Genomic DNA, 16,227 nt, shown 5'->3' on the forward strand with positions numbered 1-16,227 from the left:
ATTCCATATAACTGTTGTCCTCATAAGGAGAGGAAATCTGGACACACTAGAGAGACACCGCGAATGCTTGGGTGTAGAGGAAAGACCCTGTGAGGACACAGAGGGAAGACGGCCATCCACAAACCAAGAAGAAAGGCCTCAGGAGAAATCGAACCCGCCGAAGGGTTGACCTTGACTTGGTCTTGGACTTCTAGCCTCTAGAACTGTGAGAAAATACATTTCTGTTGTTTATGCCACCCTGTCCGTGGTACTTTGTTATCACGGCCTGAGCAGAGGAATATAGCATCCATTCAAGGGCTGTCTTCTCCTCTATGTGGATTTCCTGCCTCTGCAACGACTTGGTTCCTTTGGATAGGGCTGGGCTGCGTGTTCACTCACTCACTCATTCATTCATTCATTCATTCAGTATTTACTGCACAGTGTCCTGTTCCCGGTCCAATCTAGGTGCCAGGCACACAGCAGTACCTGTGGCAAAGTCCCTGTTTTCCTGGAGCCACCATGTCCAAAATGACCTGATCTCCACTGTCTTCTCCAAGTGAGACACTGCAAACATTTATTAGAGAAAAGGGGGAAAGAAGAGACATTAAAAGTAAATTAAATGATCCAAATCACAAGTCCCAAATGTTTATTTGTGTGCTTCTGCTTTTAAACATAAGCTTTGCCTATAGATTGCCTTGCTGACATGGACATGCAAGAAAAAATAACAGAGGTGGATTCTAATTATGCTTCTCTTCATTATGAAAGTGGTTCAAAATGCCCAGCACAGCCAATTTGCAGGCTGACGACTCTGACAGCGCGCAGAGCTATTGATTTCCTTGCCTGCGTTTGTGTGTTTCCAGAGACCACCCAGATTCAGCGAAGAGCCTGGATGCTGCCTGCGCTGTTTAGAATCAGATCCCCTCTTGGCAGGGAAGATGAGGGGTGAGACGGAATGACCAGCGTGTGGGTTGGCTTCTCCCTCCATCAGCAGCTCCACCTGCTTCCCCGGTCCTTTATGCTACTGGGTGCCAGAAAGAGCTAGAGAATCTGGCCATGACTCATCTGCCTCCTCAACTTTGCTCTCAGAATGTGCTCTCCGGACTTTTTCAGGCGAGCCTGAGTGGTTCATTGCAGGTACTCATCATCAATGTGCCTTTCACACTTCTTAATTCCCTCCAGAACTTCAACAGTCATCGCAAACATGGGCAGGGGATTCTTCCCAGAGCAAGGCATTCATCATGACGGTACCCAGACTCCAGTGCAGGAATTACTTCCATTGCCAATGGGAAGAGGGAGCCAACAGGTATTTTTAAAGAGGCTCTATCCACTGGGGGATCGAAAAGAAAATATCCTCTTTGAGCATTTAGTCACACACATCAAAGGAAACAACAGTTTCAATCTTCATTTGCATCGTAGAGGCATTAGATGTGGTCCAGTTACACTGAGCTCCGCTTGAAAAGGCAGAAGTGCCAGTACTTTTCAAGCCTTGACGGAGACAGAGAGAAAATGCAGCCAGGCAAATAATATATCACCCTGCCAAGGCATTTTCCATTTTTAAAAGGACAGAACAATTTTACATTATTTCTGGAGCCTCTTTGCAGCAAATATCCCTTGACATTTGTTCCAGAGCCCTGTCCAACCAGCCTAAAAGCACTGGCTGGTCCCAGCCTGCTGCTCCCGTGTGCCGGGGCCCACACTCTGACTTTTGGTCTTGAAGCACCAGATGTGAGAAGGGCAAGAGGGCCTGTTTTTTTTTTAGAAGCACAGGCAGATGGAGGCTGGCTCTGCAGAAGGGGCCAATTAAGACACCACCCTGGTGGAAAGAACATGGTGTTTCGGGTCACTTGAAGATGCCCAGTGAAGAATCAACACTCAGGGTTTCGAGCCACAGAGGTGAAAACACAAGGAGGGTTTGGGATTTTCAGTGAATTCCCTAGAAGGCCCAAGGGGATTCAGAAATTAAAAACAATGAAGTGTGCTTGCATTTGATGGTGAGGCCTCTTGGGAAAGCAGAAAACGGTCACTAGTTCTGGAATCATTAGTACAAATGACTTCTAGTTAGGGTGACAAATGAACACATTTTTCCCAGATCTGGAGAATCAAGGTTGGGCTATTTGGTTAAAATTTCCCAAACTCAGGTGGTCTCAGGTCGACACCTGGCCAAGTGTGAGGTCTTCTGTTAGAAGGCAAACTCTGGTTTTATTATTTCTAATCCTCAGCCCTGGCTGGCCTGAAAAATCTCAGGATGCTGAATGATTAATTCCAACCTGCCCTAGAAAACGTTAGTCAGCTGGTAAAAGGAAATAGCCCAACGTGAAGGCAGGAAGAGCAAATTGACTTTATCTGTGAGTGATTATGCTTGACAATATGAAAAAGAAAGAAATCTTTTGTCACTGAAGAAAACTGTGCTTTGAGAAATCTTTGCACAAGTGTTAAGGCTCTGCATTACACAGTTTGAATTAAAATGGAAATAATCCTAGCCCCCCTTTCTCTCCAAATAAGCAGCAGAGAAACAAAACTTAATTTTCCCACGTTGACTGCAGCAGAGTTTTGGAAATCAGATCAGGAGTTCCACATCTACTCCAGGGCAGCACTTTCATTAACTAGCAGATATTCTCTTTAAAGAAACCTATTTCTGAATTGTTATTTACTACTAAAATGTTCATTTTCCTTTAAGTATTGTCACACATGCAGTCTGAGTCTTTGTGGGTGGGAGAGTAAGGCAGATGGGTCTCTCCTCCAATAAAAACGAAGAGCCAATTTTCCTTCTGAAAGGGGAAAAGATCAGGACTTAAAATTCTTCTGATTTCACATTTATCTCGTACTCACAGCATCTGTCTGCTTAGAATTTGAAAGAACGAGTCATAGGCAGGAAAACAAAATGTTTTGACTCAACCTATGATTCCAATTTTACTGCTTTTTTTCACCAATTAAAAACAAAATTAACCTTCTTTTAAAAATTTCAATCTCTTTTTATATTTTCAGCATTCTTCTCTTCTATATCCACATAGCTAACCCCCTCACCTCTTTCGAGTCTTGGTCCAAATGTCAGTTTCTTAATGACATCTACATTGACCAAAAAATTGCATCTTCCCAGCATGGGTACTCCTGATCCCCTTCAAACTGCTCCACTTTCTGTTTTTTCCATAACACTGACAGTCTTCTCACATACTACAGAATTTATTTCTTTATTATATTTATTGTCCCCTGAAGATAAGCCCCAAGAGACCTGGGATCTGGGTTTTGTTCAGTGATGTACTCTAATTTCACAGAGGGGTGCCTGTCCCTTAGTAGATGCTCCATAAATGCTGAATGATGCAGCCACTATGGAGAACAGTATGGAGGTTCCTCAAATAACTAAAAATAGAGCTACCATATGATCCAGCAATCCCACTACTGGGCATATATCCAGACAAAACTATAACTCAAAAAGATACATGCACCCCTATGTTCATAGCAGCACTATCTACAATAACCAAGACATGGAAGCAACCTAAATGTCCATTGACAGATGAATGGATAAAGAAGATGTGGTGTACACACATACACACACACACACACACACACTGGAATACTACTCAGCCATAAAAAAGAATGAAATAATGCCACTTGCAGCAACATGGATGGAACTAGAGATGATCATACTAAGTGAAGTAAGTCAGACAGAGAAAGACAAATACCATGTGATATCACTTACATGTGGAATCTAAAATATGACACAAATGAACTCATCTACAAAACAGAAACAGACTCACAGACACAGAGAACAGACTTGTGGTTGCCAAGGCGGGGGTGGGGGAGGGATGGATTGGGATTCTGGGGTTAGCAGACGCAAATCATTGTACAGAGAATGGATAAACAACAAGGTCCTAGTGTATAGCACAGGGAACTATATTCAGTATCCTGTGATAAACCAAAATGGAAAAGAATATGAAAAAGAATATATATATGTATAAGTGAATCACTTTGTGGTACAGCAGAAAGTAACACAACATTGTAAATCAACTATACTTCTTAAAAAAAATTATTTATTTATTTAGTTATTTATTTGTTTTGGCTGCACTGGGTCCCAGTTGCGGCACGTGGGATCTTAGTTGAGGCATGTGGTCTTAGTTGCAGCATGCGTGTGGGATCTAGTTCCCCAACCAGGGATCAAACCCAGGCCTCCTGCAGTGGGGGCACAGAGTCCCACCCACTGGACCACCAGGGAAGTCCCTCAACTATACTTCAATAAAATAAATTTTTAAAATGCTGAATGAGAATGTCAGGAAAATTTTGCCTGTGATTTGGAAATGAAGAGCATCCTTTCACCACAGCGTTGGGCATTGCCTAGTGGACCCTCTGGGGAGGAGCTGATTCTCTAGGAACGAGAGCGCCTTTAACTCCTTTTTATGGACTCAGCAGAAGTGGAAAACTGAGAGTAATGCAAATGATTCTGGCCCATGGATATAATTAATTTTTGTCCTCCAGAAAAGATAACCCCAAATATGACACTTTATTGCCCTGTAGGATGTGAATGAATTTTGCATCTTTTAGCAAGCATTCTTCCTTGTCTATGAATATACCTGTGTTCTTCAAATTCTCCTTTGAACCGGTTTCAACGCCTTACTAGTTTCCTCATTAATTAAAGAGCTAAAGAAAATTCTCCGTACATATTCACTTTATTTCATGATTTAAAAATTTTTGAAAATTATCATTGAGTAAAAGAGTGAATTACACTCCCTCCCCTAGGAAACCTTATCACGTTCCATAGTTGTAGATGCCACTGAATGCTGGTTACTCATCAATTTTTAAAATTTTATTTATTTATTTATTATTATTATTTTTGTGTGCGTGTGGTACGCGGGCCTCTCACTGCCGTGGTCCCTCCCGTTGCGGAGCACAGGCTCCGGACGCACAGGCCCAGCGGCCATGGCTCACGGGCCCAGCCGCTCCACGGCATGTGGGATCTTCCCGGACCGGGGCACAAACCCACGTCCCCTGTACCAGCAGGCGGACTCTTAACCACTGCGCCACCAGGGAAGCCCTTACTCATCAATTTTGTATCTCTTAGCCACAACCTCTCTGGGCCTTAGGCGCATCTATCCAGTTGCCTTCTTGATATCTCCACGTGGATATCTAATAGACATTTCAGAATTTAAACGTCCTAAATGGAATTCTTATCCTTAACCTGCTCTGTCCCTGTCTTTAAGTGGCAACACCATTAACTCAGCTGCTCACGCAAAATTCTAAGAGTCAAACCTTGGCCCAAAGCATTTCTTTCTTAAATAATTCACTTCCAATTCATCAGCAAAACCTGGGCAATATCTCTACCTTCAGTACATATTCCAAATCCACGTCTTAGGACGTCCACTTTGGTCTAAGACCTGTGGCTGGTTTTTGTAAAGTTTTTTTGGAACATAGGCATACCTATTTATTTCCATATTGTCCATGGTTGCTTTTGCACTGCGATGGCAGTTGTAACAGTTGAGTAGTTGTGACAGAGACCATAGGGTCTGCAAAGCTTAAATATTTACTACCTGGTCCTTTACTGAAAAAAATTTGCCCCACCCTGGTATGTTGGACTGAATGATGGCCCCCAAAGATATCAGGTCATGATCCCTGGAACCTGTAACTGTTATCTTATTTGGAAAAAGTGTCTTTGCAGATGTGCTCAAGTTAAGGATCTTGAGATGAGGCAGATGATCCAGGATTACCTGGGTGGTCTCTAAATGCCATCACAAGTGTCCTTATAAGAGAGACTCAGAGGGAGATTTAGAACACACACACACAGGAGAGGGCAATGTGAAGATGGGGCAGAGAGAGATTTGATACTGGCCTCAAAGATGGGCGTGGTGGCCACAAGCCGAGGATGGTTGGCAGCCACTAGAAGCTGGAAGAGGCAAAGAACGGTTATTCCCTGGAGCCTCCGGAGAGAGCACAGCACTGCCAACACCTTGATTTTGGCCCAGTGAAACTGACTTTTGGATTTCTGGCCTCCAGAGCTGTGAGAGAAGAAACTTACGTTGTTTGAAGCCACTACGGTAACTCGTTACAGCTACCACAGGAAACGAATGCACCTTGTTTAAGCCACCATCAAGTCTTGATGACTGGAAGAGTCTCCCAACAAGTATCTCTGCTTCCTATCTTGCTCCGTTGTAGGATATTCCATATCATGTAGGATATTCCATATCACGGCAGGGGGATCCTTTTACAACACCACTGAGATAATACTCTCAGCTCAATACCCTCCATCAGCTTTCTTGGACCATGGAATTCAAAGACCTGTGTGAACTGGCTTCAGATTCCTCTTTGGATTCTTGTTCCAGAGCTCTTTCTGAGTGGTTTCTTCACGGTTCCTACAACACACCAAGTGTGCATCTGCCCCAGGGCTTTTGCACTTGCTGTTCCCTCTGCCCAGAATATTCCTCCCCCCCATAACTGCCTGGCTCTCCTCAATTCCTTCAGGCCTGAGACCTCACCTTATCTAAAGCAGCACCTTCATCCCTCCACCCTCTCCTTCTATGTTACTTTTTTCCTAGCATTTATCCTTCTCTAACCTGCGACCATACATTTGTTTGTTTATCATGTCTCTCCCACTTCCATATCAGCTCCAGGAGAGCAGGATTTTTGTCTGTTTTGTTCACTGTTGTATCCCCAGCACCTAGAACCAGTATGTGGTACATGGGAGGCACCCAATAAATATTTGTTGGATGAATGTACATGGCAAAAATATTTAAACCATATTAAATGAAGAGTAAGCCTTATTTTTTTTTTGTTCCACCTTCAAAGGCAACTACAGGCAATACATTTCTTGTTATTCTTCCAGAAACTTTTTCTGTATATACAAGAATATCTATATATGCAATGAACGTTGTATCTATACACACACAAGAGTAGTATACATTATGCCCTGTGCCTTTCTTTTTTTTCAGTGACACATTTAAGCCGAAGAACCTTCCATAACAGCACACATTGATTTACCCCCATCTTTTAAATGGCTGTGTAATATGCTACAGCTTAATACACAAAGAAAAATACATTGCTCAGTTCGTTTGAAAAACAGAAAAGCTAATGACAAGGAAATGCCTCTGAGTCTACACCTTTTTTATTTTCTAGGGTGGATAGCATTGGTCTGATTCTTTTTGGGCACTGGCTTCTCAGTGACTGTCAAAGAAAACTATTGATAGTCTTTGATAGAGCGGCAGCTTTTCCCTTTAGGTGTTTTGACAGGTCATTTTACTTGCAACAACTAAACAAAGTTTCCTTGGAAGACCGAGAGTCAACATAAATTACATTGGAATGTGTTGCAGCAAATAAGTGAGAAAACAGACAAAACAAACATGTGAGCCCTCCACATGGCCTCACCAGTCTTCAGTGGTAGCTGGGGGTGACTTCAGCAACCTTACCATCCCCCTCAGCCTCCTGGAAGCACCCCAGATAAACAGACAATGGACATGCAAGCTGGGCCCTGCTGTGCATATGCTGAAGTCCCCTTGTCCCCTCCCTCCAATCACACTGCTCTCCCCAAGTCCTTGTTCTATAGAGATTTTGGGGGCTCCACTGATGTCTCTCTGGGTCCCAGGAATCAGAGGTGGCACCCTGGTCTCCTAGATCTGTTTTTTCTTTTTCTTTTTTTGGCCAGAGGTATTTTTATGTAATACATACATATATAGTGTTAACAAAGTTCAAGGCATTATTCTAAGTTCTTAACAAAGATCAACTAATTAATTCTTACAACAATTGTCTGAGGTTGGTACGGTTATTATCTCCGTTTTCTGGTTAGGAAATCTCAGAGAGGTGAAGGAACTTGCTGGAAGTCACACAGCTGGTGAACAAGAGTCATGATGCGAACCCAGGCAGTCTAGTTCCCGAGTCCACTGTCTTGCTGGTCTCCTAGATCTGTTAACTTTGGAAGTCATGAAGCGCCCATCCGAACCAGCAAAGCCCCATCTCTTTAGCATTTTCCCTCTTTAGAAAAAAAAAAAAAGGCTTTTCTTTGGTCCTGAATTTGGATTGAATAAAATAAACTATCTGGCTGTCATACCAGAAGGCTCAAGAGGGAGGGGAAAGACTCCAGTTTTAAAAGGAAAGTTTAGAAAAAACTGGGTTGACTCTTTATTAGGGTATGGAGGTGAGATACATTCTATCAAAGGCGTTTAGCTGTAACTCCAGGGAGGGTCCCTGGAGAGAGGGTGCACTCAGGTATGTTGTATGCAATAATTGGGTGATGTGGAAAGATTTTATGACTGCTTAAACATCTCCTTTTCTACTGAAGTATAGTTGATTTACAATGTTGTGTTAATTTCTGCTGTACAGCAAAGTGATTCAGTTATACATATATATATATATACATTTCTTTTTTAATATTCTTTTCCATTATGATTTATCACAGGATATTGAATGCAGCTCCCTCTGCTATACAGTAGGACCTGTTGTTTATCCATTCTATATATAATAATTTGCATCTGCTAATTCCAAATTCCCACTCCATCTCATCCTCACCCCTCCTCCCCCTGGACATCCACAAGTCTGTTCTCTATGTCTGTGAATCTGTTTCTGTTTCCTAGATACATTCATTTGTGTCATATTTTAGACTCGACATATAAGTGATATCATATATTTGTCTTTCTCTCTCACTTATTTCTCTTAGTATGATCATCTCTAGTTCCATCCATGTTGCAGTAAATGGCATTATTTCATTCTTTTTCATGGCTGAGTAGTATTCTATTAAAAACATCTCTTGAAAACCCTATTGTGATGGATAATGCTCTGTTCTGATTTTTTTTTTTTTTTTTTTTTTCTTTTTGCGGTATGTGGGCCTCTCACTGTTGTGGCCTCTCCCGTTGCGGAGCACAGGCTCCGGATGCGCAGGCCCAGCGGCCATGGCTCACGGGCCCAGCCGCTCCGCGGCATATGGGATCCTCCCAGACCGGGGCACGAACCCGTATCCCCTGCATCTGCAGGCGGACTCTTAACCACTGCGCCACCAGGGAGGCCCTCTGATATTTTTTTTAATTATTATTTTTTTAAAGTTTTTTTTGATGTGGACCATTTTTAAATTTTTTATTATTTATTTATTTATTTATTTTGCGGTACGCGGGCCTCTCACTGCTGTGGCCTCTCCCGTTGCGGAGCACAGGCTCTGGACGCACAGGCTCAGCGGCCATGGCTCATGGGCCCAGCCGCTCCGCGGCATGTGGGATCCTCCTGGACTGGGGCACGAACCCATGTCCCCCGCATCGTCAGGCAGACTCTCAACCACTGAGCCACCAGGGAAGCCCGATGTGGGCCATTTTTAAAGTCTTTATTGAGTTTGTTACAATATTACTTCTGTTTTATGTTTTTTTGTTTTTTGGCCTCAAGGCATGTGGGATCTTAGCTCCCCAACCTGGGATCGGACCCGCACCCCCTGCACCGGAAGGCGAAGTCTTAACCACTGAACCGCCAGGGAAGTCCCTGTTCTGGGTTTTAATATTAAAAGGAAAACAAAACAGCCAGAAGTGGTGTGGTTGGTCCTTGGACTACTGTCCATTCTGCCTTACTACACTTCAGTAAATACTGAACAAGGGAAACCACTTATTCATTTCAAAATTTCAGCAGATTACTGGTCCACAAATCGGGCCTTTTATGTTCAAATTATATTTCAAGTGAACTGAAATTCAGGTCTACTAGGCCTAGATCTCCTTATATTTGGGGTATCAGACAAGTCTTTACTCTTATATACTGATGGTAGATATTCCGAGATTGCAATGGTTGCCAGAATTGCTCAACGGACATGGGGGGAGGAGGGAAGATGAGTGTTTGCAGGATAGGGAAAACAAGGAATATTAGTGAAAGGTTTGTTCTCAGAAGCTCACAAGTTTTCATTATTTTTTATCTTGTAAAGGCGAGGGGACAAAGGATCTCTCTGTATTATTTCCTACAATGGCGTGCAAATCTACAGTGATCTCGAAATTTAAAAAATTAATTAAAGGCAAGGCAAGGGGAGAAACTTTTTGGAAGCAGGACTTTTGGGTATCATCATTACCTTTCTAAGCTAAGGAAGGCATAACTAGAATAATTATTTCTTTCTTGACCTGTGTTGGTGAGTTTCCCTTTTAGGAGTCTTTAGGCTCTCAAATGGGTTCAGTTCAGTCCTTGCTTTCGTCTCTCAACCCAGTAACATGGAGCTTCGGTACCTTGAGTTTAAGGAAGCAAGTCCAAGCACTTTTATTATTATCATCAGCAGTAGTAATAGTCACTTTAATTACTTCAGAAAGCTGACCAGGAAACAACGCTCTTTTACAAGTATTTTTGAGGTAAAAAGTAACCATTTAATATTTCCACTATTTACCTATGTCCATCTGGTCCTGGACAGTAACATTCTTTCCTTGAAGAATATTAGGGCCAAAATGGCCAAGTATTCAAAGGATCGGATGGGGTGTCCAGCACATCTTCTGCCTCCTCTGCTTTCCAACTGGGCTCTTTTAGCAACTCAGGTCACTTACCTTACTGGAAGTACCCACATCTTGGTTACCCTCCCAAGCAAAGGCAAACACCAGCTGTTATGAACTGAATGTTTGTGTTTCCCCCCAGATTCATGTGTTGAAACCCTACCTCCCATGTGATGGTATTAGGAGGTGGGGCCTTCAGGAGGTGATCAGGATTAAGTGAGGCCATGGGGGATGGGGTGTGCCATGATGGGGTTAGTGTCCTTTTAAGAGTCATGAGACACTTTGCTCTCTGCTCCCTGGTCTCCGACTTCCAGCCTCCAGAACTGGGGGAAGTAAATTTCTGTTGTTATAAGCCATCCAATCCTTGGTACTTTGTTACAGCTTCCGGAATGGTCTAGGACACCAGCCAGCCAGTCCACCCAAAAACATCTCATTCTCCAGCCCAGAGGCTTTCAAACTCATTGGTCTCAGGATACATTTACTACACTCATAAAAATAATTGAGGACGCCAAAGAGCTTTTGTTTTGTGACTTGTTTATCTGTTGTGTATGGGCTGTATAGAAATACACAAAAAATTTATTAGTTCATTAAAAATAGAGACCCATTACATGTTAACATACATCATATTTTTTATAACTACATTTTCCAAAACAAAAAAAGTTAGTGATAAGAGCAGCACTGTTTTAGTTTTACAGGCTGCACTTGAGGCCCAGGTGATATTCATTACCTTTTCCTGTGTCCCCACTGCACCTTGACCTGCTATTGTTCATATCTGTTAACCCTGCTAGGCTGTGAGCTCCTTGGAGGGAGACACTCAACCTTATTCAACCTTACATCCTCAGGATCTAACAGAGTCTGGTATCCAGTACACACTGGATAACATTAGTTTTAAATTTAAGTATATGTTTTAATTATAAAAACAGCATAGCTATATTATATGAAATAGAGACAATAAGGGAAACCACTCACAATACCCCAAATATCATTTCTTGGGTGTATTTTATATCAGTCTTTTTTCAAAATGCAGTTTTTTTTACCTGGAATCACATCATATGTAACAAGTGAATGCCATAATTTTGAAAACTTTTTTCCCCCCACCTAGCAATGGGTAAACTTTTCTTTCTGTGTCTAATGTCTGTGACTACCATGATGTTCTATTGTGTAGATACAACACAATTTAGTTATTAAACATCCAGCATTAGCACAATTTTTTTTTTTGTAATAAATACGGTGATTCTGTGAAGAATACCTTCACACATATAGCTTTTTGGCATTTAGTGTTAGTTCCTTAGAATAGATTCCCAGAAGTAAGATTACTGGGTCAAAAGATGCAAACTTTTTATGGCTTTTAATACATACTGTAAAATTGCTTTTCAAAAGGGTTACATTAATTTTCAATGCCACCAGCACTTTTAAGAATATGTTTCACCACACAGATCGTCAACATAGGTGGTATTAAGAATGCTAATTGATAAAATATTGTACCCTCGTTGTTAAAACTTTGCATTTTTTGACCCTCATAAAATGAAAGTTTGTTGAAGAATTAGTGTATAATACAAAACATTCTTTTGGGACATCTTTACGTCTGAAAAACTTAAGAAATTTTCAGTTGTGAAGACGAGAAAAAGAACACGTTTTTAGGACTGGCACAAAATTCACTTTGACAATCAATCTTGGTGCCAAAATACTCAAACGAGGACCTTTCGCTGCTGCTGCTAGCTGTCATCCACGGGAAGCAAAGGACAAAACAAAATGTAGAGGATTGAAAGGTTCTCACTGCAAACCGTACAAGATTCACACAGAGCGGTTGGAGCTCTGCTTTTCATTCAACTTTTCTTCCTTTTTTTAAAACTTGGAGATTTCAGACCTCTCCTTTGTTTCCGGTCTTACCTGCCCACGTGCACAATTCCTGAATTTCTCTTGGAGGGGGCATTTTCATCTTTGCCATCTCATCTGACTTTAGGCTTGTCTGTACAGTGTGTGCTGGTGTACTAGATGTGGACGGATTTCCATAGAAGCTGCAGCGGTGTGTCTGTTCCCCCCCAGGATGGATCCTAACCCGCTTCAGAGCTCTCTCCCCGCGACTGAAACCCAGTTGGTCTCCCCACCTCGCATGGGACGTGAGTGCGGTGGACGCCGGAATATTTGATCGGAAAAGCCACGAATGTGAGCCCAGGACCGAAGCAAACTTGGCTTGCCTCGCCCACCGAGCACGCTCGCCGAGGCTTAACGTTTCTATAAGATTCTGCTCAGCGGCCTCATCCTGGGACAGGCATCTATGAGTCATCGGCTCTGCGGGTCACATGGCCAACGTGACCAAAATAAAGTTTCAGTATTTTAAGCCTCTAGAAAAGGGGACAACGGAGCACACCGGGGGCGGGCAACGACAGGCACAAGCGGGCCAGGCACCCGCTCGAGGGGCCGCGGCGGCGCGGGCCGAGGGGGCGGGGCGCGGTGAGGGGGGAGGGGAAGGGGAGGGGCCTGGCGGAGGCGCGCCCCTCCCCCACCACCCGCAGCGACGCTCGGACCCCAGGGCCGGCCGGCTCTCGAGCGCGGCACCCGGCCGACGCCAGCCCCGAGGCCCCAGGCCCTCGCTGCCCCCCGGAAGCGATAAGCCGAGGGATCCCGGAGATTCCGCCGCGTCCTCCACTGCCACCGGGACCCCACGCGCCGGCAGCGGCTTCCCCGGGAACGTCCTTCAGCCCCGGGAGCACGCGGGAAAAGCCCCAGCGCGCCAATGAGCGAACGCCTTCCTCATGACGGTCACGCTCGGGGGCGGGGCTTCCCTTCGCCGCTCCCGAGTTCCGGGAACCCCCTTTGATTGGTCTGGACGGCCTGGGAAACACTGTAGTAACGCCCAATCAAAACGCCACGTCTCGGCCTCGAGGAAATATTCCGTGTCGGCCCCTTCCTGATTGGGCAGTTCTTTCGTGCTCTGGCCACTGGAAAGCTTTGTTTAGGTCTGGAAGGCGGGCTTTCCTGGGAGTGGGTGGGGAGGGGGCGTTGATTTTTGACCAATCCTTTCATTCCGTTGGGTGGTGGCTAGCCAATGGGCCGGATGGATAGGACGCTCCTCCCGGAGAGTAGTGAGACCCCTGGTGCGGGGCGATTGGTGGCGGGAGCGATGAGTGGCAGCCGCGCGGCCCAACGGGCTCAGTGCGTGGGCCGCGGGGCGGGGCCAGGGCGGGTGCGCGGCGGCGGCGGGGTGGCTGGGCCGGCGGCGGCGGCGGCGGTACGAGGCGCGCGCTCGGGGTCCCGGTCGCGAGGAGGAGGAGGATGTGGCGCGCGGAGGGGAAATGGCTGCCGAAAACAAGCCGGAAGGTAAGAGCCGGAGCGTGAGGGGCCGGGGGTGGCGCGGCGGGCGGCGGGACCCGGCCCCGCCGGACATCCCGGGCATCGGCGGCGCCGGGCGGGAGCGCGGGGGCGCGGCGGCGGCGGCGGCGGCGGGCGGGCGCCCCGGGCCGGGGAGGGGGCGGCGGGTGGGGGGGCGGAGCGCGGCCGGGTCCTGAGGTGACACGCGGGGCGGCGGAGCGCGGCGCCGCACACCCCCACCCGGGGGCGGGCTGGGGCCGGAGGGGCGGGGGGCCGGCGGGCGGGGGCCGGGCCCAGCGAGGAGGAGGAGCCGCGGAGGGAGGGCCGGCGCCTCCCCCACCCGGACCGGGCATCCCCGCCGCTCCCGGGCCCGGCGCGGCCCCCGCCCCCCCGCCCCCCGCGCCGGGCCCGGTGGGGGCCGCGGGGCGGAAAGTTTATCCTTCTCAGGCCCCCTCCGGCCCCGCGCCCCGCTGCCCCGGACCGGTCCCCGTCGGGGCACCGCCGGCGCTCAGCCTCGCCGTCCCTGGTTCTCGGCGGCGGGGCCGGGCAGTCGCTGTCCAGCCTCACCCTGGAGCCCCGTGGGCGCCTCCCAGAGCCGGCGGGGTCCCCGCGCTTCTCCCCACCAGGGGGACCCCCTCCTGCTGAGCGTCCCCGGGCCGAAGGGCCTCGTGTGACCCCTCCCCCTTCCGTTCCTGGGAGGGGGCCTGCGCAGCATCCCCGCCCCCAGCAGTCGCTCCCATCCTACTCTTGCCCTTGCACCCCTCGCAGCCAGGAGGGTGGGGTCTCCGTTTCTGTGGCAAGTGATGATCTCCATATTCCCTTGCCCTTTACCTTCTGTGACCCTGATCCTCCTTTGGCAGAGGGGTCCGTATCATCCTCTCATCCTCGGTGGAATCTTTTGGGGCCTCTGCACACCATTTATTGACCCTTATGTCAGGACAAGGGGACTCGGGCTCCCCATATTCTTCTTCCCTCACCCAGTGGATAGTGGGGGCCTGTGCAGCTCTGAAGTCATTTCTAAATAGGAAGGCACATACTTCTTACAGATTATGCACGCTCTCCGCACACTTTCCTGGGTTAGGGTGAGCTCATTTCCTGAATACCCTTTGAGTTGCCCTCTCTCTCTTTTGGGAGGAACTGGACATTCCAGTGCTCCTTTCCCCATCTGTCTCTCTCCCCTGGCACGTCTCTCTCCTTGGAGTTTCTCGTCTGGGTGAGGGTGGTTGCCCCATCAGATGTAGGGCCGGGGTCCCGGCAGTGACGGCCTGTGTCTGAGGGAAACGGGTCTATTTTTGCTTCCAGTTTACTCTTGCTCTTAGGTCGGGGCAGCATTCGTCAGTTGACGCTACCCTCCCCCCCAGAAAGAGGTTCATGTGCCCTTGGCTTTTGGTGTTCGGATTACTGTCTTCTGTGCAGTGAGAACCAGACTTCATACATCCTACATTCAAGAGACTTCGAACCTTCCCTGGAAATAAACTTCCCATTTCTTTTTTAAGAGAACTCATATCCTCCTTATGGCTTCTGTTTCCCAGTCAGCCATATTTAGTGAGCCTGTTACCTTGACTTTTTCTAATTTTCTTAAATTGTATTCATGTTGGCTGGGTAAGAAGAAGCCATATGCCTTTCCATCCAGAAAAGGGAGTGTAGACACCCATGTCGCCCACATGCCATTCGGGAAGAGGTTGCTAGTGTGCTCCTTGTTGTACTAGAACCTTCCTTGGGCCCTGGTGTTGTCTCTCGTGGGATGCAAACATTTCTTTCGATCTTATAGGTTTCAGGTGAAGGGGAAATTTAGATGCTTTCTGTTTTTTTGCTGCTCTGGTTCCCTTTTGGCAAAAAATGATACTATGCATTTGTTTATATATATATATACACGCACATAGGCACGTATTTATATGTGAAATCATATCCATTATCTATACACAGGAAGTTGGAAGCGTTAGATGACTCTCTCTACATCTTGGGTGTATATGGGGACCTTGACGTGTAAGGACATAGCAATGTATCACTGTTGTTGGTAACTCTTCAGGCTTAGAGGAATCAGAAGACTGATAAATGGCCAATTCTTAACCACTCTTTCCTTTGTCATTTGTACTGTACTGAGTAAGCAGAATGACATCCTGAATGTCCACCAAGTCCCTGAATACACACAGTGTAGAGGGCTTGCCCATGTGCACCAAAACGTAGGCATTCTGAATGTAGGGGCGGTCTTCTCCGCTTGGGTCTTCACGGGGTGAGAAGTTCCCATCTTGACTTCTTTACTGCCGTGTAGGAGAGAGAGATTTCATGTATTTTGGGCAAAGGATAGGGGCAGGTGAGAAGAATATGTGTTTCTGTGACAGAACTGGGAATGAATGGCCATAAATATGTCACTGTTTTTGTTTGGCCACTTAAATAATTGAGAGAGGTTGTGCACATTAGGAAAAGGTACCTTTGGGAAGGCCTGTGACACTTTGTGGAAGGGTGGGAGGGACGATTCTCCAGGTTTTCTCTGAGCATCACAGTTTGTGTATTTGGCCAT

General features: G+C 46.5%; 1 protein-coding gene across 1 annotated transcript in view; it reads left to right on the forward strand.

The window, feature by feature from the left end:
- The first annotated feature begins 13,603 nt into the window (after nt 1–13,603).
- The window catches only part of CAMTA1 (calmodulin binding transcription activator 1), an 899,418-nt gene continuing 896,794 nt past the window's right edge, over nt 13,604–16,227 (forward strand). The window contains exon 1 of the mRNA XM_060088900.1: nt 13,604–13,715. Within this exon, the coding sequence (XP_059944883.1) occupies nt 13,691–13,715 (25 nt within the window). The 5' untranslated portion in view covers nt 13,604–13,690. The remainder of the gene's footprint in view (nt 13,716–16,227) is intronic.

Source organism: Mesoplodon densirostris, chromosome 2 (assembly GCF_025265405.1).
Source record: "Mesoplodon densirostris isolate mMesDen1 chromosome 2, mMesDen1 primary haplotype, whole genome shotgun sequence".
Classification (NCBI taxonomy): Eukaryota; Metazoa; Chordata; class Mammalia; order Artiodactyla; family Ziphiidae; genus Mesoplodon; species Mesoplodon densirostris.